Genomic DNA, 27,077 nt, shown 5'->3' on the forward strand with positions numbered 1-27,077 from the left:
CCATAGCCTAAATGCTTCTATACCAAGCACATTCACCACCAACCCAAGTACTACATAAAAATGTCCAAGTCAAAAAACAAAAAAAATAGAAAAGAAAAACAATAACCATTTGCAATGTTTCTGCCCGACTATAATATAACCAATGTAGCTCTTAATATGTACCCCGCAATTTAATTATCCTAGTCCAGTGATAGTTAGCGATCGATAGTTAACTGTCAAAGGCCGATGGTTTCGCCATCGAAGGTAGAGAGACGATTGTTTTGTTTTTTTCTTGACGGGACAGAGCTTAGCCCAACCCTCAGCACCTGCTAAATTACGCCCCCATTTTAATGGGCCCCCGGCCCGCCATACCCCAAGCAGCGGTGGCCGTGGAAGGGTGCAAACCATAGATAGTTTTTGTGCCATTGATAGTAATCACCGATGGACCCATCGATGGACACCCCACCGATGGCCATCCTTAAGCTACTCCATACGTCCCAACATCTAATGTGTTGGAAAAGGGGCATGGTCTTGTGCTCCCCCCCCCAACTATCCCAGGCCGCTGGTGGGACAACGGAACAGTCCCTAAAATTTGTGAGGTGTGCTACTCTTAAGTCTGTATCAACTTGTAACTTTAGGGGAGTACCAGCGACTTACTACCGAGTACCGATACCTTTTATCAACCTAGGATAAGACCCGCCATGAAGTATTAACTATATGTAGCTGCAAGAGGGCGGAGGGTGATAGAATGGGGGCATTGTGGGGCAGAGCAAGGGGCTGGAGCAGTATAGAATAGAGGTGGATTTGGGGTATTGAGCAGACTGGGTTTACCCAGGTCCCTTTACTAGTATACTATAAATAAATATCTATCTAATCTATCTATGCGTAAATTGCAGTTTCATGGTAGCTCCCACTTTTTTGTTTTCGAAAACAGAAGGTTCCTATGCTCGGCGGTCCGCTGACTGTTCCTGCTGCTGTGTGGTCATGTTGCCCTGAAGGAAGATGGCGGTCACACATGGGCGCAGGCCGCGCATCCGGCTACATACGCTGCGCCCGGTCACACTGCAGGCCGCACGGGCAGGCGGGAACGCGCTCTCACGTCCACGCCTCAGCGCCCGGCGACGCGCACGTCACGCGTGTCGTCACTGTCCCCTGGCCCGTCTCGCAGAGGGTGGGGGAGGAGATGAGTGAGTGCCGCCTGTAACATGGCGTCGGAGGGTGCGATCATCCCGCAGCTAGCGGAGAGTATAACACAGAGCAGCAGCCCCTCCGCAGCCCCCTGTAGCGTGCCCATGGCGGGGGGTGACATTAGTAGTAGTAATACCATCCCCTGCCTGACAGGTGAGTGTGAGTGAGCCCCAGCCTGCCGTACACACACATCATACACAGGGCCCAGGCACCACCGGGGAGGGGCTGAGCGCCGGGACAGGCTACTGGGGTTTCCCCAGGTGCCCATCCTTGGCAGCTTCTGGCTCTGCCTGCTGTGCAGCTGCATGCCCCAGAGCGTCTGGTATCTCCACAGCAGGCAGCCCTGGGACTTGTAGTTCCTCAGCAGTCAGCTCTGGGACTTGTAGTTCCTCAGCAGTCAGCTCTGGGACTTGTAGTTCCTCAGCAGTCAGCTCTGGGACTTGTAGTTCCTCAGCAGTCAGCTCTGGGACTTGTAGTTCCTCAGCAGTCAGCTCTGGGACTTGTAGTTACCCAGCAGGCAGCCCTGGAACTTGTTTCCTCAGCAGGCAGCTCTGGGACTTGTAGTTTTCCAGCAGGCAGAAAGCCACAGGTTTGACTGTCAGTCCCACAACCCCCTATAGATCTGGGGACTCCCCATAGCCCCCTCCTCCTAGGAATACATAATCACAGCCTCATTACTGTATGATATGGAAGTGGGATTTACTGCACCGTGTATGTCTGGGAATAGTGTGTAAGTCCCCTGGATAACCGGCAATTTGTTATGCTACCGCGTTCACTAAATGCGTAATATTGGCAAATTTTATTCACCGTCCACACATAGATTAAGCCCCCTCCACAGACATCACTGGAGGTATTTATAGTATGGGAACCGGAGACTCCATGTTATATATAAAATATATCTTTATATAGTTTGCCACAGGCTGACTGTGTATAGTATGCTCCCTTTTCACCACATGTCCTATTAATTGATGTGGACCTTTGGGCATTACCCCATGATTAGATTTAGGAGCCCACTTTATCATTGGGATTGGGGAGTCCCCCTGTTGTGTCTATATATGGTATAATAAAGGCGGCTCCTCCCCTTTCACTGTGGCTTTTAAATATACCAAGTTCCCTTTGGGAACATATACATGTAGGGAATGTTTGCTGAGGGGCCCCTTACCCTACAGGACACACCACCTTGTTTATGGTAGCGGACCCAGCCTGAACTTCAGTTTTTATCCTAGGAGAGAGAGTCAGATAATGTTTGTAGACCTGTTACTTCTGCTTATTATTTGTGGAGATCAGAGCTGTGTAGCAGTCGTTATGCCAAACCTTTTATAAGAGTCTGACAAAGGATTGGTTTACTGACTCCACAGCCCTTTCAGTCGTTGCTGTAGCCTAGTATTTGCTGGTCACAGCCCCCACATTCGCGTGTCGTGTCCTAATTTAGGGCCTGATTCAGAGTCGCTCGTTCGTTCCGAGCGATGTTTGCACAACTGCGCATGCGTACGGATCACAATACGCATGCGCGAACCAGTCAGTGCGGCCGAAAATCGTTTGTTCGCTAAATAGCGAATGCATGCTATTTTGAGTGACAGGAGGAGGCGTATGTGGGTGGTAACGGGGAGGTGCTTGAAAACGGGGAGTGGAGATCCGAACACAGGCATGCTTAAAGGTCAAAACGGGCGTTTTATGGGTGTGCATAATTAATACAGCAGCGTCATTGACCACGTCACTGGGTTATTTTATAGTCAGAACTGCTCGCAAGATTGCGGTAGGAAAAATCAACCACAAGAATGGCGAGCAGTTCATACGCTGGTCGATGTACTCGATTAATCTAATAAATAGCGGACATGACGTAGGATGCGAGTGGCCAGGGGGCGTAGTTTTCCAAAAAACTACCGCATGTTTTGTTCGCTCGTTCAGACCTAGAGGTGTGAACAGACCGTAAAGAGTGAACGGTTCATTTGAATAGCCACCCCTTTTTTCTGAACGAGCGAGCGCAAATAGCGTCCGGCTCTGAATGAGGCTCTTAGTCTAACCCAACATACCGGTAATAGCGTTTAATCGGCTTTACAGTTCCAAACAAAAGGTAACAGTTTTGATTTAGCTGTTTGTTTTATTTAATATAATTTGCTGTTTTGGGGGGTTTCAACTTTTTTAGGTGCTACGTTAAACAATTATAACACGTACTCACAGCTATTCAATCTATAGTTTAGCACTTCTACAATAATGTAGGTGAGTGGAGAAGATTAGTATCACCCTTTTTTTGTTTTGCGGTGAGAGAAGCCAAATCTCAACCGTGTCCTGTTTCAAAAAGTTCAGTTTTTCTTTTCTTTCTTTTTTTGCCGACCTGCTTATGTTTAGGTTGCAGGAAAACATACAACTTGCACCAATAAACTTTCCACGTTGTACTGTATGGTACACTGCCTTGTGAATGGATATACATACGGCCTTGGACACACTGTCTCCAAAAATGAGGAGCCAGGGTTCAGAGCATAGCAGCCAGTTACATGTGATTCACGCACAAACAAGGAGAATTCTGTTAGTGAGAACGAGCAGTGTTGAACACGGGTTCAACCCGGCTCACAATGCAGTGTGAACGGGTAACCCGGGTCGACGCCACCTGAGTCCCGTTCACAGTATAGAAAGAGCCGGCGCTTGGAGATTATCTAATCTCCAAGCGCCGGCTAAACACTATTGCTGCAGTTCCGCCAAATAGCCCTTCTTGGCACATCAGGTACCTTGCAACGGCTTGCGCCAAGTTTCTTTTTCACCAGGATATGCGTTTCAGTCGCAATTGAATGCAACAAACATCTTAACGAGGCAGCACTGATTCATGTGATATGCAACACTTGTATCTGTGTGCGACTTGAGTCTGAATCTATATACAAAGTGCAACGACACAGCAGACGCATTTTTTTTTTTTTTATTCAAGCCAAGTTCCGTAGTACAGATTCAGACTCGAGTCATACACAGATATAAAAGTGTCGCATATCACATGAATCAGTGCAGTCTCTTGTAGGGGTTTGTCACATCTGACTGCGACTAAGATGCATTTTGGGGTGAGAGAGACACTAGACGTAAGCCGAGTTCGCTCAGAATCTGGCAGCTCATTCACGCTTGGCGTCTTGCCTGGTGTGTGTGAGGGCACATCTTTACTTCCCAGGGCGTGCTAATATGATGGTCTCAGGGTAATTGTAAAAAGCATTGCTAGACTATTCAGATCTCTAGGGCAGACATGGAGGCAGGGTATTCTGTGACTTGTAGTTTCACAACACATGTTGTCCATCCTTGCTATCGTTTAGAGGTTCCCGAACGCCGATATTACGGTCCAGGTTTTGAGGATATCCTTGCTTGAGTCCAGATGGTTAAATCAAATTGACTGAGGTTCTAATTAAGTCACCTGTGCTCAAGCCTGGATATCCTGAAAACCTGGACTGTAATGGCAGAGTTTGGGAACCTCTGGTTTAGAGGGACCATGCAGATTGGAAGTAACAGTAAATTAAACTTTTAATTCATCCAATAATAATTGCAATTTGTTCATGTTTGATTTTACCCACCACACAAGGTAGCAGCCCCCTCCTACCCTCCCAAGGTCTATCCTATGTTTTGGCATGCATTCAGTGTTGCCAGACACGGTGATCTGGTAAGCTGTAGTACTGTGGTGCAAGCTGTGGTCTTACCCAAGACCTACCTTTATTTATATGATGTCATTGGTGTGTCTGGTGAACATGTAATTTACACTTTGTCTGCATTAGTAGCACTTTATGGTGGAACCAGGATCCGTCCTGATCTGTCACCAGCAGTGCTCCCATCACCAGGGGATTAGTATTCAGTTTTTATTGTCACCCGATGACTCCCAGATTCATCAGATTTAGTGATTAAGTGTTTGACAATACCTGTTCATATGGTCATTCCCAGTTTGGGGTACCTAAGTCTGCTAGGAAATGATCATCTTTTGGGGGAATGGGTCAGAAGTGTGAACGCACTGTTAAAATAACTTTACATAAGCACACTACCCTGTTCCATAACTAGGAGTTACTAAAGCTGCGTTCTGGTGAGCTTATTTTAGTCTCCCTGAACAGTTTGGGACTTCATAAATGCTTCTAAATTGCCTCTCCTTCAGAGTTGGCCATCGATCATCGATAGTTAACAACCATCAATGTTTTACCATCCGGAGATCCAATGGTTCTCCGCCTTCGATGTCTCTGTGGGGCATAGAGCTTAACCCCACCCCCGATGATCCGCTTACACCTGCCCCGATTGGCCCACCCTCTGTCATCCCCCACAGCAGCTATGGTCATCGATGGGTGCAAACAACCAATGGTTCCCTGTTGATGTTTTCATGCCATTCATGTTAGCCGCCGATGGCACCATCGATGGTGACTATTAATGGTTAATTGACCAATGGCCAACCTTACTCTCTCTTTACTTGCAGCCTATTTTTATTTAAAAAAACAAAACAAAACACAGCATCCCTGGATTAAACAGTATGGGGGAAGGTGGGGCGGGTGCCCGGTCATAGTCTGATTGGTACATAATAATTCTTCTGTATATATAGCTCGGTTGCTGTCCTAGGTGATCATTTCCATCACTCCCTGCTACATGATAGATTACATGATTTGTTACCAAGGGATGTAGTCGGCATCCCGGCGTTTACAATCCTGGCGCCGGAATCCAGACATGAGTCAGAATCCCAGCATCTGCGATCCTGATGGTGAGTATTAGAGTTAGGGATCGGCAATAGGGGGAGGGTTAGGCTGCTGGAGGGGAAGGTTATTGTTAAGCTGCAGGAAAGGTGGGTTAGGGAAGGGCTAAACTACTTACCTGCATGCCCGAGATTCTGACCGCCGGCATTGCGTGCACCGGGATCCATCCAGTTACCAATTCACCGCTGTAGTATACAGGACCTGTGACTTAATTATAACCAGGAAAAGGAAGTTGGATCTAGAAGTACTAGCTGGACTATATTCAATTCAGTAATAAACTCTCCTCCCGTTTTAGCAGAGTCCTGGGCAACGCATGGAACAAGCACCCTGGCATCACTAACTAGTATATTCGTGCAGTCGGTGCTGAGAATCCTAGTGTAGCATGCTGAGAAATTGTTAAAGACAATCTAGGGGTGGCCGGGGCCCTGGAGCGAGGTACCAGCTCCAAGATCAGGTTGAACTTTGCTCCGTAGCCCGAGTTGAGATCAGTATTGAGCAGAGCTTGGATCTGGTGCTCCGCAGCTGACGGAGCAGCAGTTCCTGGATCTGTCTATGCTCAGGACCCCGTGCGTGGCTAATGCCCGTAGCCCACATGGTGTTATATTGTATACAGCACAATGTCTAGGAGGCACATCAGAGCTATGGCTAGATAGGAGCGGGGAACCTTTTTTTTTCTGCCAAGGGCCATTTTGATATATATAACATTATTTGCGGGGCAAGTGCAGGCCATGCCCCATCTGGGTGACGTCACACGGGGTGGGACCACAATCGCCGGTGATTACAGCAATGCCCGGAGGTGTGACAGTCTGACGCACCAGGCGGCACTGCTGCATAGATCCTGGTGGCAGGGTGCCATTATAGGCACCCTGCTAGCCAGAAAAGGCTAGCAGAAAAGAGCTCCGAGGGCCAGACCAAATGATCACGGCCCCGGGCCGATGATATGTTTGTGACCAAGTATCTAATGTCCCCGTCTCATGATGATACATTTTATTTTGTTACTAAATAAAATGATACCCTAAATATACTCATGCAAACCCAAGTCACCATCGTGCTAGACCAATATTGTGCCTACTGATATTTACTGGCACAGGCATGATTTGGGTTGATGAGTGTGATAAAATGTAATATGTTTATAAGCTGCTGAGTACTGTAGGAATTCAGCTTTTTTGAGTATATTTAGTTACACTATAGTGTGCACCCAGGGTTAGAACACATTTAATGCTAAAGGATTGAGCAACACCTATTTCTATGCAGATTGCTCCATGGAGCACAATTAGGCCAATAGTGTTCTATTAGGGGAATTCAATTGTTTTCTCGCACCCGCAAGGCATGGCCGCCCCCACGAGCGGCAATTGTTTTGTCGATGGGCCGCAGGCGTCCATTACATAACACGCAATTCGTGCCCAAGTGCGCATAAAGCGGCTAAACCCGTTCACAGTAATGGGAAAGCTGCCCAAACGCCCAACTTTTTGCATATTTCTGCTCGCCACCTCGGAAGGTTGTGGAGAGAAATACAGCCCATTAGCATGACCAATGAATATCTCCCAGTCGCTTTAGACGGGAGATCGGGCGCCCAAAGATAATTGAATTCCTTCCTATGTGTATTTTGTTTTTATGCTAGCAAAATTTGAATGCAAAAGAAGTCGCACAACTTGTACTGTACATTACGTTAAAGCGGCTTGCGCTCGAGATTGTGGTAGATAACGTGGAAGTGCAGCTCTAAGGGGGCCTGGAGATGTGAGTTAGTCTGTAGTTTTGGTACATAGAAGCGAAATGCTACTCACAATACTAGCGGATGGATTTAACTTGTGGACGAGCATATTCTGCTCTCTCTCATTCTCTGTGTTACATTTAGATGACCAGCTCTTAGATCAGCTGGGACGGTCTCCTTCTCTCCTGTTATGCTTTGCTCTCTTTCCTGTTATAAAGCAGATCTAAACTTTCTTAGCTGTAAGTGGGTAACGGGTGGAAAAAATAAATCCATAATTTCTGTTGCTACTGAGATAAAACGGGTTGTAGTAGATGGGTGTAAATTAAAATCTGCTTTGAAGTATCTTATTTTGTCAAGCTTTCCGTGTAGCTTGTCTGTGGATCCCGGTGGGATTTACTGCAGTGGTATTTTGATGCAACAGGACTTTGTCCTTCTTTATTCTCTCTGTATGCTATGACACGGGCTGGTCTTTCTCTTCTGTTTTTTGGCTGTCAGCAGAATACTTTAATTTCTATATCTGTAGGTTTTTGCTGATGCTGTGGAAAGGACAAAGTTTAAGGTGTCGATTGAATTAGCCGTGAGGCGTCTTGCCCCGCGCTTTAGTGCTGCTATAAGCTGCACTCATGGTAACCACAAACTCCCGGATCTTTGTTTCCAGCCCTGAAGGGTTGCATAGGAAAAAAAAAACATCTGGGGTGAGATCAGGATGTGAGGGGGACAAAGATAACTCGCTATCATCGGTGACTTTGACCGGTAGTTATAAGACGTCAGTAGAAATAAATGCTAGACCAGCCTGGTTTAGCATCTATTCCTATTGCCGTTTAAACGTCTTAGTACATCTACCCCTAAGTGAGTGTCCATTATCCTATATACAGCCTTGGCCAACAGTTTTGAGAATGACACAAGTATCGGTTTTCACAAAGTTTGCTGCTTCAGTGTTTTTAGACCTTTTTGTCAGATGTTACTATGGTATACTGAAGTAAATTTACAAGCATTTCATAAGTGTCAAAGGCTTTTATTGACAATTACATTAAGTTTATGCAAAGTCAATATTTGCAGTGCTGACCCTTTTTAAGACCTCTGCAATTCGCCCTGGCATGCTGTCAGTCAACTTCTGGGCCACATTCTGACTGATGGCCGCCCATACTTGCCTAATCAAGTATGATTTTTGTTTGCCCATCTGCCTCTTGAGGATTGACCACAAGTTCTCAATGGAATTAAGGTCTGGGGAGTTTCCTGGTCATAGACCCAAAATTTCGATGTTTTGTTCCCCGAGCCACTTAGTTATCACTATTGCCTTATGGCAAGGTTCATCACCAAACTGTTCTTGGATGGTTGGGAAAAGTTGCTCTTGGAGGATGGTTTGGTACCATTCTTTATTCATGGCTGTGTTCTTAGGCAGAATTGTGAATGAGCCCACTCCCTTGGCTGAGAAAAAACCTAGCACATGAATACCCTTGAATATTGTATCCTCTTCCTCTCTGGCCAGGTTTTTACCAGCTTCTCCCCACTTCTATCCTTCCTAAACGTCAGTGACTGATTATTTTGGGATCTAGTCACAATGTTGACATCCTCAGAATGTCGACATCAGAGTAAAATGTCGAAATTTCCAGAATTCTGATGGTTAGGGATTAGGCATCATGGGAGAGTTAGGCTTAGGCACGGAGGGGGAGGTTAGGGTTAGTCAGGATGGAGGAGGTTAGGCCTAAGGTTAAAATACCTAAAGCACTGCTTCGTCAGAGGTCTGCGCTGGAAGTGACGGTAATGTGACCACTGGGATTTGGAGCTGGACTGGAGCCGTTGCAGCTGTTGGGACCAGGTCAGTGAACGCTGGGCCACCAGGGACGCTAGAATATTGAACTATCATGTCAACGTGTCATTCGTGTAGATATGATGCATGTTGACATAACTGTCGACCTAACATATCACACCCATTTCCTCTCATGGCTCTACATTGGCTTCCACGCTCTGTCATGCATTTCACTGGCAAACTCCCCTACAGAATCCAGCGTACACTCCCCACCCTCACCTTCAAATACCTCATCCACACTCTCTCATGACTGACCCCAGTACTCCACACTGGCTACTTCTCATCCCTTCCACCATCCCCCCCATTAGTTTCCAAAGGGGGAATCCAATTAGGTCCGAGTTTGTAAAAGGCGTTTAATTTGCACACTGCACCTCAAACTTGCACCCTTTGCCTTCATGCGCGCACCCGAGATACGCACAGTTCAGTTAGAAATGCCATTTCGCACTACTCGCTGTAAGAGTGCGGATTTTGTCCAGAAAGCAAACGGGCAAAGTAGCATGAAAAAGTGGGGAGGCCATCCTGGGCCCCAGAGAAGTGGGCATTATAAAGTAGGGGGTGGGGCCGCGATCGCGTCAGCATGCCCTCGCTCCGCCTGCCTAAACTGCCCCCACCCTCCCTGCTGCACCTACCTGGCAGCCCCCTCCCGGAGGGGATGCCCAAATGTCGGTAAGAATGCATCTAAAAGTTGTCAAATGATTGATTAGTGCATTTTTTTAAAAAGTGAAATATAAAAAGCTGCAGAATTTCGTTTCATTACAAAGGAATTAAACAGAAAATGCCCAAAAAAGTAAAAAAAAAAAAAAAGGATGCTTTTGGGGCATTTGAGGCGACTTTTAAAATTAAAAAGAAAAAAATGATAAAAGCAATTATTTTCCCTTGCAATAAATACTTTCATTAAATGTGGGGTGCATTATATAGCTGAAAAGCTTATTTTGGGGTGATTTGAGGCCATTTATTTATTTTGTTCACCCCAAAAAGTCATGTACTTATTGGCACAATTAAGCTAATTGAAACATTCCAAATGCCTAATTAGTCATTAAAGGGGGTGCCGAAGCAGGTCTTGACATTTTTACCTTTAATATAAAGATTTTCCCTACCTGTTCATCTGCTTGGGGGTGAGAAGAAATGCAAGTTCGGAATTGAATTGTAAATGTAATATGCAATGCGAATTTGCCGTGATCTCGCCTCGCGGGACTAAACTCTCACCTAATTGAATTCCCACCCCCCAAAAAAAACAATCTTTAAACGCTCAAAATATACATCTTTCCAAAAAAAGTCTACCAGACCTCCTCCTAACTCCCACCCACTCAGTATCCTGCTTTTGTGTCTTCCTCTCCCCTATAGATTGTATATTGTCATGGGCAGGCCTCTCCTTCTTTTGGTTTTCGTGCCTTCTCAATCGTAGCAGTCTGTACACCCATGTCATCCACCTCCTGCCCCAGTGCCTCAGACCCTGCTAGTTGCATCCATGCTCCTGGGCACTGGCTCGTGTCATACTGTCGTGGTTTGTGCCATTTCCTTCTCAAAACACAGCTCCACCATTCCCCTGTACTATGCAAGTCACTTCCGTCTGTTCGTTGTCACTTCCGTCTGTTGGTAGTAGGTAGTTGTTTCGCTTTGTTATCTTAAGGTGCCCATACACGGGACAATTTTTTACACAATATGGCCAGTTAAGACAGGTTGGACAGACCAATCGTGTGAAAATAGGTGTATTTTGTGTGTTCTGCTACCCCGCTGTCGTCTAGTTGGATCGCAGATCAGATGGTTTTGCAGAGAGATCTACGATCTTTTGAGTACAATGTGATACATGTCTATGCATCTTATCCTATGATCGTAACGATCAATCGTACGCCATTTCACCACATCTTATGAAAAATTTCAAGGGAAGAATTTCAAGGGCAATCGTACAACTCCTCTTACCAACTTTGAATCGCACCGTGTATGGGGGCCTTTAGTGTTCATTCTAAAGCTGCATACACACGTAAAGATTTTCTGTCCAACGATCCAACTAGTTGATTGGTTGGAATGAAAATCTGGTAACGTATGGGAGTAACTGATGATCAGCAATTTGCTCCTAAATGCCAGAAAACAGATGAAAATGGTCGGTCAGACAAGTTTGTTAAATGTTTGATCTAAATAATTTGTTGAAACAGCAGTTTTTGGCCATTTTCCCGTGTTTGGGAGCAAATTGCTGATTGTCATTTACTCCCATACCTTTCCAGATTTTCATTCCAACCAATCAACTAGTTGGATGGTTGGACAGAAAACGTGTGTATGCAGCTTAACACCCTGCACTTGTCTTAACCCGTGCAGTTCCTCTTTCCAGCCTGGGGTGTGGCTTTCTGTTCTGGTACTTCTAGCACACTCAGCTGATGCAACTTGGGTGAAGTCAGGTGATATCAGGGGTACAAGAAGAAACTGTGGTACAGCAAGAGCACACGGGATGCAATCGGGAAACCGGCTGACGTGATCCCGACAGCCGGCTTCACGACTGCTTTATCCCGGCGTGGGTTAAATGACAGGCGTCTATATCTAGACGCCTGCAATTTTCCCGACGCCGGGAGACAGGTGCCCGGCATCCCAATTGAGCGGATGGCAGGCGCCGTGAGCGGACAGCTGCGGGGGGGGGGAGGGTTAGGTTTAGGGCACCCGGGGGGGACTTAGGGATAGGCACCCCCCGGGAGAGTTAGGGTTAGGCACCCCTAAGGAGGGTTAGGGTAGGTTAGTTATTACTTACCTGAGGACGATCGGGATTTCCAGCGCTGTCGGGCTGCCGCTGCCAGGATCTGTTCATCTGTCGGGCTGCCGGGAATCGAACCATGCGGCCGGCGGTATTTCATACCGATTCCAGAGTACACACATGCAGATACACCAATATACTGTATCTGTGTGCTATATCTGCTGTGCTGCAGGGCCAACCCGATATGTCTGTGAACGATGTGGTTCACAGACATACCTGGTGTACACACCTGCCAGTGCACTACCGATATAGCGTTCATCTTTCGAACAAACTGTATACCTACAAGTGTGTGCCCAGCTTACCAGATATGCCCACATAAATCTATCCTCCGTGCACTACAAGTCACGTTACACATAACACGCGAACGCCGTGCGACTGTAGCGTCGAGCATCTTTTCGGGCAACTTTTTCCCTTAAAATGCGTTTTATTCGCAATACGAATAGGGCGCAGAAGCAGCTTCTGCTGATTACAATTTGCGGCATGCCGATATTCTGTGAGCGACTGCGGCTATATCTGCATGCGGAATGCTACAGTACAGCGTCAGTGTGAGCTGGTGCGCCCTATTCGCATCGCTTTGAGTAAAAGGCGAATTTTAAGGTAAAAAATTTCACGAAAAGACACTCGGTGCTACTAGAAGAGCTGTTTAACACTTAAGGAGGCTAGATGTATGCGGACACATCTTTAAGCCTATAGGCTAAATTACTGTAATCGCGTTATGCCTGCAACTGGCAGGCAATTATAAATGGGCCTGTGTATGGTGCTACGTTACTCATTCAGCATTTCTACATTGCATAAAGACTTGTTCAGTGTCCATTCAGAAACTTGATTGAATTGGGGCTGTAGGGCACAGAGTACAGAATTACTATTCATCGAGTGCTTAAAATAAATTGTAAACCTTATACCGCATGTCAATATATTGTTTGTTCAATCAACGATATATCGGTAGCAGGTCGGCGGTATATATGTACACCCGACGCCATTCCCAGACATATCTGCTCGGCCCGGAGTACGGGCGACCCACCGGCTGCAGGGACTTCCGACACATCGAGTGGTCAGTTGGTAAGTGTGTGCAGCTTACCAATTGGCGGATCGGTCGTTTAGGTGTGTACCCAACATTGGTGTGAAAAGTGTTTATCTGATGTCACCTTTGTATTAGCCATTTATTTATAATCTAAATGTAGAGCGCACAAGTGGGCGGTGGAAGGACACTGCAGTTCTAGGGATTATCCAGGCATCCATACCAGCAAACGGCTCAGCTTCTCCTGACACAAGTGGCCCTTCCTCAGGTTCCTAGTGGCAAAGAAAGCATGCCATATCATTGGGGGCTTCATATGATGTAATAGAGAGGAATGGGGGGGGCGCTGGTAAGGGTCCAGAAAGAATCCGGCACATCGAGAGGTCAGATGCAACCCCCCTGAGGAAAGGAGTAAGGGAGGAAGATTTATCAAATATAATGGGGATTGGGGGGGGGGGGGGGGGGGGGGGGGAAGGTTGGGTTAAGGTGTTGCCCATAGCAACCAATCAGCTTCTAGCTGTCATTTATTTGTTGCATGCTATATAATGACAGCTAGAATATGATAGGTTGCTCTGGGAAACACCTGCACTTGTCCTGTTTGGAAGGTTTGATTGTCATAAGTTATCTTACCTGACCAGCTAGACACCACTTATTGCACTTGTATAGGTGTAACCTGAATGCCGGGATGAAGCCAGTCTTCTTAGCATGATGACATTTACCATAAATCTTTATTTTTCCCTTTGGGTGCACCACTACTTTTTTAGGTTGCTGTGTAATACTTGTATGACAGTAGGTTAGAGTTACCTCGCCGTTACTTTATTATAAAGCGCTTATGCTAGTATGACATGAACACTGTATTATTCGCAGGCTGACCATCCTCCCCCACAATACTTTCCAATCATTGATGATGATATATATTGAACTTATGGAAATGGCTGACAGGTGACTATCCCATACCAATTGTAATAGCAAATATCTTATTGTTAGTAGTTACCTAGACCCCAGTCTTAAGGTGCCTACACACTTACCGATTTTTTTACACGATCTGGCCGATTCCGACGCATCGAAACGACAGATCGTGTAAAAAATGCCCAAATCGAGATACCCCACTCACGATATGATGCGCGTCCCAGCTAGTCGCACATCGCAGCGTCTGGCAATCTGGGACACAAATGCACTGGAAAAAGTCTGGATGCGCGATGGATCGTTTGTAAATTGGACACTTTAAACACCAAATCGTGTGCATAGCTGCCGGGGAGGAGTTTCCAGGGAAATCATACACGATGTCGGATCGTGTGCATATCAGTAAGTGTGTAGGCACCTTTACTGATTTGTACCCAATTGTGATGACATATTTTGATATAGAACCTTATACACTATATTCTGTGAGGCCATCACTGGTGTATAGGTCTAGATCAGGGATGGCTAAACCCGGCCAGGACCTTTTACTCCATCCGGGATTCCCCCCGAAAGCTCTGGCCGGAGTCCAGATTTGGTGTATGTTTGGCACAGAGACATCACTGCAGGACTGTCCCTCTCCGCCACCAGTCCCACCTCCTGAGTCATTTACGGGCGTTATTGGAGTCGGTGGCGTGAGGTAAGACGGAATGAGGACAGGAGTACATTTTTAGGTACGTAAGGCAAGGTCATGCAGGGTTGGCTCTGGGCTGGCTCATAAGGGAATGGGGGTCTCTGTGGGCCGAGCGATTTAGAGGGGTATTAGTGTTCATTCTAGCACCCTACACCTGTCACAACCCGTGCAGTTCCTCTTTTCTACCTGAGGTGTCACTGGTGCTGCTAGCACACTCAGCTGATGCAACAAACTTCTGATGTACACACCAGTGTGTGCTAGAAGCACCAGAGCAGAGAGTGACACCCCAGGCAGGAAAGAGGAACTGCACGGGTGCTAGAATGAAGACTAGGCATGACTGAGGGGGCTCTGAGGACTGAGACATAGAAGAGCATAATATTAGGAGGCTCTGAGATATTATTTTGACTTTTAGGGCGGTATCCAATTAGCCCCGAACATTGTTCGGGCGCTAATTGATCCCCGCAATCAGCAAAAAATAGGGATTTTTTTTCCAATCTTTTTTTTTTATCACCCTATCATATTTCAAAGGGAATAATAGGATATATCTCACAAAAGTACATAGGGTCCGCGATAGGCTCGTACCCTTTTTGGGGTGAAAAAACAGCACTTATCGTGGATTCTTTTTCAGGACGCATCAGGTCCTGAAAAATATCCACGATAAGTGCTGGCTTCGGGCGGCACTTCGGGGCTAATAGGATAGCCCTGCTGCGATCAGTTAATAGCCCTACTTTAGCACTGCTAATTGGATACTGCCCTTAGTGTTTCATAGAATAAGATTTACTCATTAAAAGAACCCTTGTATAATTGCTGGGAAGTAAACATTTTTTGTGGCCCTCCGTCCAATATAATTTTCTTAATACAGCCCGCCATGGACAAAGTTTGGATGCCCCTGGTCTAGACCCGTCAAATCCGGTGACGATATATTCTCATTCCGTATTGTGCATGGCATGGTGTAACACTGGCGAGGCTGAAATAAACTTATACCATGGCAACTGCTGTATATGCATAAAAACAGTTACAGTGACTGCCAATAATAAAAAAAGTGGGCAAAGAGAAGCGTTACTGGCCCTAAGGATGACCGGTAGGCACAGTTAGTAATGTTTCTGAATTTCTCAATAAGAAACTTTTGACCTAGGGGTGCCATGACAAGAGGACTGATACTACAGGGGACATTAATTCAAGAAAGTTTGGGAGCCACTGTCTTACCCACTGCTGGTTATATTGCTTATAACGCATTTGATACAGTATACATTTGTGGAATCGGTATGATTTACCACCGGACCCATGCCCGGCGGGTGGAATCCTGACAGCGGCATCCCGGCAGAGGAGGAAATCCCGATCGTCTTAAGGTAAGTACTAGCTAACCTATTTCTACACCCTAAACCCCCCCCCCCCCCCATCCCCGCGGCCTAACCCTAACTTCCCCCCGGGGTGCCTAACGCTGACCCCCCTTCCCCTAGCCTAGACCTAACCTCCCGGGGGGGTGCCTATCCCTAAGCCCCCCTGGAACCCTAAACCTAACTCCCCCACCCCGAAGCAATCCGCGCCCGGCGACCCTTCGATCGGGATGCCGGGCGTCGGTCTCCCTTTGTATGTCTAATGACAGGCGTCGTCATATCGACGCCTGTCTTTAGACCCTTGGCAGGGATATGACAGACGGGAAGCCGGCTGTCGGGATTAGGTCCGCCGACTTCCCGACTGCATACCTACATTTATACTTGAGTTTTAGGGTGTTCTCAGCTTCCCACTGTTCCATATATTGTTTACTGTGTGTAATCCATTGTAGACTAAACAATAAATCAGTAGAGCAATGCAAGTGATAACACCGCAGGGTCAAATCAATGGAGTTAGGCCGGTTTATGTGCATTAAGGACACATTTAGGAGGTGACAGTGGGCTCAGTGATGATCTTAGGTAACGACACTACGTGTTAAACACATGGGGGTCAATTCAATGAGCTGCGACCCCCTTAGAAGGCAAGTAAAAAGTTTCAGGTGTAGGGATCATTGTTCCCTATAACAGCATGTGTGTGATTTTCATAACAGCAGTAAAAATTTAAAAAAAAAAAAAAAAACTCCTTCCAGTTACTATGCTGACCATGTTAGTACATGGCATCTCCAGGTGTCTGTACTGTATGTTGTGAGCTGTATATGGCTTTCATATGGCAGCACAGTGGTTAGCATTACTGCCATACAGCAATGGGGTGATGAGTTCAATTCCATCCAGGACCCCATCTGTGTGGAGTTTGCATGCACACAGGTAGGTTATTTGGCTTCTGATAAAATAAATAACGCTATTGTCTATACTGTACGTGTCCATGTGATAGGGAACATAGATTGTAAGCTTCACCGGGGCAGGGACGGATGTGAATGACTGAAACATATTCGTTAAGTTCTGCGGAATATTAGTGACATAGTGGGGTCAGATTAAAGAAGGTTACTAATTGTGTTACTGCAGCTGGCAGACTGTTTTTTACTGGGATGAATCGGTGGTTGATGAAATGTTTAGATAAGTGCCAGCTCATCGCCTCTGATTTCTGTAGATTACACCTTACAGTAATAATCATGCCTGCTTTACGTTTAATCTCATCGATGTGCAAAGCGCTATACACCGGCATCACTTTAGGAATAGATCAGTAAAGAATCACAGCAGAATACAGTGCCTTCGGTGTATTAGGTCTGTGCATAAAGAGGGAGTCATTATAGAGAGCTTGCGGAGGGGAAGTATTGTGGTGTTTCCAGCCTGGTGCGGGAGTCCCATTTCTGCAGACCATAACAATAGAGCATCTCTGAGCTGGGTGTCTAGGTGTGCAGTGACTGCTATGAGCTTTCCCAGATGGTGTCACTGCTGAGGTTTCTTACCTGGGGAGCAATAAAATCACAGTCACATGGGAACAATGTTCAACCACCTGAGCCTGTCATCTTCCATACGCCTGCAGTCACCTCCTATGTATTATGTGCGTAGTGATGAGTGACTCGGGTGCGTCTCATCAGTCTGCTCCCCAGAAAGTTTTTATTTATTTTATTTTATTTTTTTATGATAAATTCAGCAAAAGTAACGAATAGTCTGCTCATAACAGGGGCATTACTATTATGTATTATGAAAACCAAAATGAAACATGTCAGCCTGACTCCAGTACCCGTCCTCATAGAGTGTAAGCTGGCGAGCAGGGCCCTCCTACCTTTCTGTCTGTCTGTTATTATTATACAGTCGTGTTTCATTACTGTTTTGCTCCCAACTGTAAAACACCATGAAGTATGCTGTCGGCCATATGAGTAACTGTTAATATATAAATGGGAGACATTTTATAGAAAGTAGCAACCGGAAAGAAAAAGAGGAAGTGTACTGAGTACAAGGCTTTCACCCTAAAGTGATAGGAGTTACCTAAAAGTTCTAATTCACAAGTAGATAGGTTAGAAACAACTTTGTCTTCCATTAGAAACAAAGCAGGAGAGACGATTTCCATTTTCAAATGATAAATGACCAGGGCTGAGAGCTGTGGTTTATTGAACCACGTTTTACATAAGATTAAGGGGGAGATGTATCAAACCTCGGGGAGAGATACCAACCAATCAGCTCTTATCGTTTTATAGGCTCTGTTTGAAAATTGGCAAGAGCTGATTGGTTGGTACTTTATCTCCAAGCTTTGATACTGAAAGCACTATATGTTCTGTCTGAAGAGACCTAGGGGGCAGACTTACCAAGTCTTCTCAAGATTGGAGATGTTGCCTATAGCAAAAAATCGGCTTCTAAGCTAGTATTTGTCAACTGCATTCTATAAAATGATAGGTTGAAGCTGATTGGTTGCTATAGCCAACTTCTCCACCCCTTACCCTTTACAAGAATTGATAAATTGATATATCCCCCAATCCCAAGTTTTATTTAATTATCAGAAATCACTCGTTATTATTCTGAGACGCAGCCCTGGATAATTACTGGTACTTGTCTTCACATGTTAGTCCCTGGAGCTAGAACTGCTTAGTTCCCTATTAAAGGGTCATTTGGCATTGGATTTGGCTTAAGTGAATATTAGTATAACGCATCCTGTTGTTGTATAACAGGACTGATGTATGTGGTGATAGTGGAGCCGGTTCCTTGTCTCCTAGCTGTACCAGATTATCATTCATTACTCGTGAGAGTTGTTACAGCACCATATGGCGCGAGCCGCAAGGTGGGACTTTCTCGCTCCGCCACAGGTAGCTGCGATTCCCAGATCTTCTTCACATTGTAGCCACATATACAGTTGCCTATAGTGCCCTAGGCACTTAGTTACAATTTGTGTTGCAAATTAAATGGTATGAAGTCACATGACTGTATACCATACAATGATATGTGGTGTGTTACACGGGGCGGCTCACTCATATTGGTCCTTTTGTATTCAGGTTATCGTCCAATGGCTCGGCTTAGTTGAGGATAGGCTCTGTACATTCAGAACTGAGATAAGCCAATGTGCGGGGTGATCAACACGTTTATTGCGGTTAAATGCAGAAATTGCAGATGGCAAAATCCTATATGACCCACTGTGCCGTGTGTGGATAACTTACAACAATTATATCACATAGGAAGCGGTATAATGTTTTATGCTACACTTTGGAATGGGTCCATGTATACACAAAGAATACTGCAGATATAGGAAGAATCCTCGTGCCAGTTATTGCCACCAAATGATGTAAAACAGGTTCAGAAACCTTCATCTCCGAGCCTCAAGTACTTATGGGCACCAGGAATCTGTCCACACGTAAAAGAAATGTTCTATTCAGCGGGAGGTGTTGGAACCTTTATATCATCATTGTTACAGTACGTGTCCATTGGATCTCTTGCTCATCACTTTCCATTCTTGCTCCACAGAATTTGTACTGGACGAGAAAACCAAAAAGGAGCTTTTTACGGACACCTTCTGCCGGGTGTGTGGGGCCGTCTTGCAGTTTGAATCCCACAAAAATGCACATTATGAGGTATGACGCATTCTGTAACATAGAACGCTGCGCAAAACTAATAATGTAGGGGTGACTATCTTACTTAGGGCGTCAGCCTGATCCAATAGGTCCTTAGGAAGGCTCCAGCTGTCATGCTCTGCCATTCTCCTATACCGATTGCCTTGTTCAAAAAGACAGAGGTGCTGTCAGTGCCAGGTAACTGGGAAGGGGCATCAACAACTCAGCTCTGGTCCATCCTGGTAAGTTTATGAGAACTATGGTACCGACCATTGGAGCCTCTGAGGTAACCACTGGATCACGGTGATATTGGATGAAGGCGAAAAGGGTCTATGCCATTTTATCTTGCTGAACTGTACTTGTGTCTACATTCTTAGTATTAGGTTTACTTACTGTATCCTTTTTTTTTTTTTTTCACTCCTCTATAAATTGTGTAATTAATTCACTAATGGGGCACATCCACTAGGCCACAATGAAAAGACTGAACGATATATCACTCAGTGTAGGCACCCTCCATCCTCCCCGAACATGGCCAATCTGTCGTTATCGGCATGTTCAGGCGGTGATTGATGTGGGAAACAACCAGCGGGAGCGCGCATCGCTGGTCGTTCCCGACAATTGCATGCCCGATTAACGAGCGATTGAACGATAACGATGTCATTATCGTTCAATTGCTCTGTTTTTAATGGGGTAGTGGATGCCCACCTTTAGACAGAAGACCAGTAGGAATCTCGGTTTGACACCAACACAATTCAAACTATTTTGCATAGACAGCATTGTTTAATAGTCTGTTTGTGTCGCTATTTATTTAGCCAAACAGCTTGTTCATTGTGAGATGTTATTCGGGGACAGTTTTCAGGCTACCGCGTAGTTCAGCAGAGGTTGCCATAAACACTGTTTTGTTATGTCTCTGTTTTCCTAAAAGGTCTTGTCGGTGTCTTCTGTGTAATCACAGTAGGGGATTAATGCTGCCTGTTCTTTCAGCATATACGATCTCCCGTTCTGTCAGAGTATCTGCATATAAGGCTGATAAAATTGTGTGAAAGATTACAGCAATAAAGCTGGATACACACTGTGCCGACGGATCCGCCGACACAGCGGCCGATCAGATAAGCTATACAGACTTACCGATCGGCCGCTCGATGTGTGTTCCCTGGCATCACAACTGGGTGGGCAGTTGAGATGTCGGTCACCGACGGTTCCTGCAGCAAGTGTATGGGTGGCAGGCTGACCGCCCGGCCACATGCACCGATCTATCTGCAGATTTGTCGACCATCTGCTGTGCTGCAGAGCAGTAGTGATAGTTCTGAGAATGTCACAGACCTATCCAGGGTATATACACACCCGTCGGCGCGCTTGCGATATATCGGCCATGAACGGCTGCTATATATCGCCCAGTGTGTACCCAGCTTAAGAAAGTTTCAGCGATCAAGTCTCCAGACTTGCCCATTCACCTGCGTACACACACAGGGATCAGGGGCTCCTTGTAATCTTCAGTGATGTCATAGTTCTGTGTTGTATCGCTCTTTTCAGGGTAAGAAACATGCGCAGAGAGTCCGTCTGTATTTCCTTAAGCAAGAACTGGAAGAGATGGCGTATAAAAAAAAGCAGGTGGATCGTGTAAGTCTTCCTTTAGGCGTTGTTACTTCTTATACATTTAGTTTAATAACAGGGCATAATGAGCATCGCTGTGCTGTAAATCATACCGGAGATCTCTCATCAGTCTTCTGTAGTCAGACTAATACAGATTAATTGCTAATGAATAGAGAACAGTAAGCTACACAGCAGTTCACTTTTCCAGCATTCTCTGCACCCTGTTACATCCTGCCAGCAGCCCCGGAGGATGACCGTCCTGGGTGTAGATATTCAGAGTACTGTGGGGACTATGTTATTAAGCGTAGACGTCTTGTGATGCGCCTCTGTAGGATGTTACTGAGGGTGCGAGCACTGTCTTCTGTACCGTTATATTCGGAATTAAGCTCGTATGTTGACCTCACACTTAATTGAATGAGGCATGAGGTAGTTACAGGGGCAAAGCATTTATATTGTTCACTTTTATTCTGACACCAAAGACTCAGATTGCTCATAGATAGTAACTAAATAACAGTAACCCCCTCCCGTTGTTCTGTTAGTAATGCCTTGTATTCTCCATTCATGACTAGAAGGAGAAAGACCATAGTGATGTATAATGGGGCACCCGGATTTAAATGTCATTAACAAGGTCCAGAGATAGGTCTGGCAGGCCTTTGTAGTGGTGTTTATAAAGCAGCGGTAAGGCACTACCAGAAATGATGCGTGTAGGTATGGTGATAAATAAGCGCGCCCCCCCCCCCTGTTCCCTCACCCTGCCCAGAGCCCTGTAACTGGTGTTCGGTTTCAGGTGGAACGAGCCATAGCACGTGACAAGAACAAGTTTTGTAGCCTCTGCAACATGGTGTTCAGCTCTCCAGTCGTCGCCCAGTCACACTACGTGGGAAAGATTCACGCCAAGAAGCTGAAGCAGACGCCTGGGGAGCAGTCCGTGTCAGAAGCTGAAGAGGTCTCGTCGGAACCTCCGCAGGAAACAGGTGAGAACCTGGGTTTTGTGTGGCCTTCCTCAGCAATGTCGCTCAGTTATATTTTCGGTACAGTAAGATTTAATGCCCAGTAGATGGCAGCACTGAATCACTGGTTACTGGGAACCCTACGCTTGTCTTGTTCTGATTATGACGTCGTCTTGCGCTCTTTTCTTCCAGCGGTTCCGCCTGTCGGAGAGCCTGGTCCTGAAGCGTCTCCTCCCTCTGAGAAGTCCAACCAGCAGGAAGTTAGCGCAGAGCAGCCGCCGCCGCCCTCCTCCGCTGATAACGAGGTCGATCTGAGTGACCCAAATAAGTACTGTAAGCTTTGTTGCGCCTCCTTTAATAACCCGCTTGTGGCTCAGCAGCATTATAATGGGAAAAAGCACCATCGCAACGAGGCACGCAGGAGAATGATGGAAGAGATGGAGGATACGGAGGATGACATGGAGCCTATTGGTATGAAGGAGGGATAAGGCACTGTGGGGTTTTGTATGAGCATGTGTTAGAAAATGACGTGCAAGAGCTGTGTACTTAACATGGACAGTCCGGTGGATACATTTATACCTTATTTATGTTGTCGGTGTGTTTGCCACCAGCTCCCATCTCGTTGAGACCGAGGTTCTCTAATATAAACTGTACGCTAAAAAAAAAAGTTGAGAAACAAAATGCTCAATCCCTCTATTTATTCCACCCAGAAGAGCAAGTGTATAAAGCGGTTATTTGAGGCTTGTTATTAACTGGGCAGTGCCCCATCTCCACTGCCATTCTAAACCCTGCGCCAAGCTTGTGCCCTTAGCGTTCCCTGCTGGTGTTGGTGACTGCATGGAATTAAATTTAAATTTTGCATTAGATTTGTAATATTACGTTAATGATATAACCTTTCTCCCAGTGGTAAATAATCCTGTGTAAGTTTTCAACTTGCCCTTCGCTATGTGTCTAGAGCAGACAAACCCACCTGTTACCGGTGGTGGACCATTGCCATCCCAGGCTCCCCTAACTCCCATATCTTAGCGTTTTAGCCACTGTAGGTCCTCCTATTAGATGGAAATAGCGCTTAGGTGTCGGTACACTAGCTTCTGTACACCATTATAATGAAATGTCTCAGTTTGTCACTTATTGATATACGCTTTCAGGAACCCATAAATCTAAAGCCTTATTTCTGTGCTTGTCATACAGTGAGCGATGGGATGTACACGTGTCCAATCTGCAGCGTCACCCTGACCTCTATAGAGATGTACCACTCTCACATGCAGGGGAACAAGCATCATATCAAGTAAGTTAATAACTTTTCCATCTAACAGGACCCATTGTTACACAGCCAGTCATCACCATAGGCTGCTTTATGATGAGGTTACAGACAGCACAGCCTGTTATACCGTTCTTCAGTGTTTGGTAGTTCTCTCCCCCCTTCATTAGGCTATGTCATGGAACCCATTCTTTCCAATGACCCCATGCCCTATTGCGGCCCGTACCATTTGGGGCGTGGCAGCAATGTTTGTTTGCATGCCCCAGTCACTTGGCGTTCACTGCAATGCGATCGCATTTGAGAACCGGCATCACTGGCATTTTCACAAACCTGGCATTATTGTGAGCAATGATATCACCAGTGTGTACATCTGTAAATCCTTCAGATGAATTAATCTCATACATCTCCTCCATCTTGTATGAAATTGCAAGTCCTAACGCATGTCTTGCCTAACAAAGACCTGCTTAGACTTGTAGTTCTGCAAGTGCTGGAGGGCCACAGGTTTGCATGAATCTGCCATATTTCTTGTAGCTTATCAGTTTGCCAGGAGCTGCCAGTAGGGGGTGTGAGAGGCTCAGTTTATGAGTTAGATGGATGTACAGATGAACTTTTCACCTGAGTTGCCGTTTACTCACACTGATGAGAACTGCACCCCCCCTACTTGGTCATTAGAAAGCCATGTTTGCATTATGCTCTCTTTAAATGGTAAGTTGAATATAGTTGAATAAACAAATAATGTTGCCGTCTCTTTCAAAAGTGCTGCAATGGTCTGACATATCTCAGTTGATTGTTTCGCGATTCGGTAGTATGATTGCGATGGTTGCCACATAATTTTATTTTCCATCCCGGTGCTTGGTGATGTCATACACCTCACGGAGAAACACTGACTGAGCAGCAGCGCTTCTTAGGGCATGCGCGGACTAGCGCTCTCCTCTGTGTATACGCACTCGTGTCCCACCGATGGCTCAAGCCAGCTGATGCTTTAGAAACTATGGTTACATGAGCCATTCAGTGCCGCCTTTCCGATGGGTACCCCTACTCCTATGGGGGGGTATTCAATTTTGGAGCGAAAAGTCCGTGCTGGACTTTTCACTACACGTCGCAGGTTTTCCGGGGACAAAGTATCGGGCGCGTGCCCACTTTATCCCTGTATTCAGTTAGAAATCAACGAAAACGGGAGCCGACGGAAAGGTAAGTATCGCCAAAAAACGGGAAATAACTGTTCCTATGAAATTTGGGGTACGTGAAAACGGGTGCAAGCATATTTTTAAGTCCCTAAAATGATTTTTTTCAAATTCTGCAAAAATGCACCTGCTGCTACCACCCGCATTGAAGAAGACACCTGCCGCATACTTCCGACCCCCTCTGGATTAAATTTACCTATTTTAGAAGTGCTTTTTCAATTTATTTTTTTTTTCACCCCAAAATTAAAAAAACATTTTTCGGGGTGTCCCGATTCTTTATTTATTTATTTTTTTACACAGATCGTTTTTAGGGGGCATTCGCAGGGGTGTAGGCTATTTTTGTTAAGCCTGCACCCCTAAACCCCAATTCTGCACTTTTTTCTGCCAGCTAAAGACTGGCGAAAAATTATCCCCATTTTTTTACATTGACTTTTCGCACTCCCGAATATGGGGATAATTGAAATAAGCGAAAATGACGTCATCGGCAATAAATTATCGCCGATAACGACTTTTCGCCACAAATTGAATACAGCCCTATGACTTGAATTGGGGCCTCTGCCTGAAATCGCCTGTTGAAACCGCAGAACGCACTGTAGTCTGCATTTGGAAGATAACTGAGGTGTAAGCTGTAGCAATCTGCACAATCACTTTTTAGTGTTAATGACGCAATCGGTCATTTTGTTGGGGAGTTACCCTATCATTTTATGCAGCAGTTCACGTGTAAGTCACTACCTACATTACAGTAGTAATTCAAAGAGGGGAAACATTAATAAATTTAATGCGCTGGTTTTTGCAGATGACAGTAATTGCTTGCGGCCATATAGTCATAAACACTCTGTAACTGAATTTTGTTCCCTCAGGAAGAACATGGTGGCTAGTTTGATGAACACCTCAAAGAAGACATTTGCCTCTTTCCAAGAGGAGTTAGAAGATTATATAAGAGTCCAGAGGGCAAGAGGTCTAGAACCTAAAACTATTCTACGGCAAGAAAGGGATCACTACGACAGCAGCGAGGACATGGACCCTGCTCCCGTTCAGCCAAAACCTCATCCTTACAAGTATTTTCCTCACCATCCCGCGTCCTACCCAGTGTATCATTCACCTCATCCGGCAGATCCCAGAGCGGCCAGCTGGGAAAAGGGTTGTTGGCCCCAGAAGCCGATGATGAGAACGCCCGGCAAACCTGGCCCGCACAGAAAGCGCCCTCCTTCCAGCCCAGACTCCAGCGATTATTCCTCCTCCTCGTCGGACGAAAGCAGCGGCTCCTACAAAAAGGAGAGGCGTCACAAGAGAGAACACAGGAACAAGCACCACAGCAAAACGAGAAGGGAAAATGAGAGCAGCGAGCGGAAGAAGAGGAAAATCGAAGACGCCAACTCGGTGAAAGACAACGGCAGCGATAAGGAGAGGAAAGCCGAAGAGAGTCCAGCTGACAAGACAAAACACCGGAAAGACAAGAAAAAGAAAGAGGAGCAGGCCGCCGAGAAAGAGGGCAAAAAACACAAAAAGGCAAGAAAACCCGAGGACCAAAGAACGGAAGAGGAGTTGTTGTGGGACGAATCCATTTTGGGGTTCTAAAGAATAACCCCTAGATATATGTTACAGAATAAAGATATATAGAGAGAGAGAGAATCACGAGTTAAAAAACTTGGGGTAGAGGGCCGTGTATCAACTAGAAGTTGCTTCTCCAACTGCCAACACAAGGTGGCGCAGTCGGCAGCCCGGCCTTTATAGCGTATTTTGCAGAATTTTGTCTCGCATAGAGTACGTCTAATTTATTTTTAATTCTTTGTTTAACAAGCCGTGTCCCCACTTCGAGGACTTCTTTTGTCCCCGACAAACTGGTATTTACCTTACGCTACACTTTACACTTTGTTTAGGCTCAAACCTATCTGCTGCTACACAGAGGATTTATACGTTTGTGATGTTCTTATGAAGTCTATGAGCGACTTTTACTATCAGTAAAAAGAGCCGTCTGAAATTTAGTTTTCTCTTTGCCACATTTTGGAGTTTTGGTGTTATTTTTTTTTTCCTTCCCATAACTATTGTTTATGCTATTTGCCACGAGTGATGCCGTGTTTTGTCCGAGCAGATTTCAGTCTTTAGGTAACTTTTGCTTTTTAATATATGTCTGTTCACATGTATTGTTTTTGTTCCCTGTGAAACATGAGATTGCTTATTAGGTACAAAAAAATTCTTACTGGAAAAACGAAAAAATACTTTAAAAAGGTAATTTACCAAAACGATTAAAAACAAATTATGTCTAATGTGTTAAGGTAGTCCGTCCTCTTCAGCAGTATCCTGGGCTCGGCTTCTGTGGGCTGCCAGTTTTTATTTTTGGCTACAGATTAGAAAAAGATCCTATTTAAAAGGTGAAATAACTTTTGTAAGCACAAAGGAGAATTTCGATTAAAATTTTGTCCATTGA

The 27,077-nt window shown here is 45.6% G+C and overlaps 1 protein-coding gene across 1 annotated transcript; it reads left to right on the top strand.

Moving 5' to 3' along the window:
- The first annotated feature begins 1,060 nt into the window (after window positions 1-1,060).
- Window positions 1,061-27,077, top strand: KRCC1 (lysine rich coiled-coil 1). The gene is made up of 7 exons (XM_088454266.1): window positions 1,061-1,320; window positions 19,576-19,682; window positions 21,195-21,281; window positions 22,042-22,228; window positions 22,397-22,675; window positions 23,396-23,492; window positions 25,510-27,077. The coding sequence occupies exons 1-7, from the start codon at window positions 1,185-1,187 to the stop codon at window positions 26,225-26,227; spliced, it is 1,611 nt and encodes a 536-aa protein (XP_088310392.1). The 5' UTR covers window positions 1,061-1,184; the 3' UTR covers window positions 26,228-27,077.

This window comes from Taudactylus pleione, unplaced genomic scaffold (assembly GCF_031769625.1).
Source record: "Taudactylus pleione unplaced genomic scaffold, aTauple2 ptg000611l, whole genome shotgun sequence".
Lineage (NCBI taxonomy): Eukaryota > Metazoa > Chordata > Amphibia > Anura > Myobatrachidae > Taudactylus > Taudactylus pleione.

Bases quoted from the DNA above. Each gene is read 5' to 3' on its own strand.
- KRCC1 (XM_088454266.1), top strand. From the start codon at position 1,185: ATGGCGTCGGAGGGTGCGATCATCCCGCAGCTAGCGGAGAGTATAACA. The intron at 21,282-22,041 runs GTAAGTCTTCCT...GTTCGGTTTCAG, and splicing joins AAAAAAAGCAGGTGGATCGT to GTGGAACGAGCCATAGCACG. The intron at 22,676-23,395 runs GTATGAAGGAGG...CTTGTCATACAG, and splicing joins GGATGACATGGAGCCTATTG to TGAGCGATGGGATGTACACG.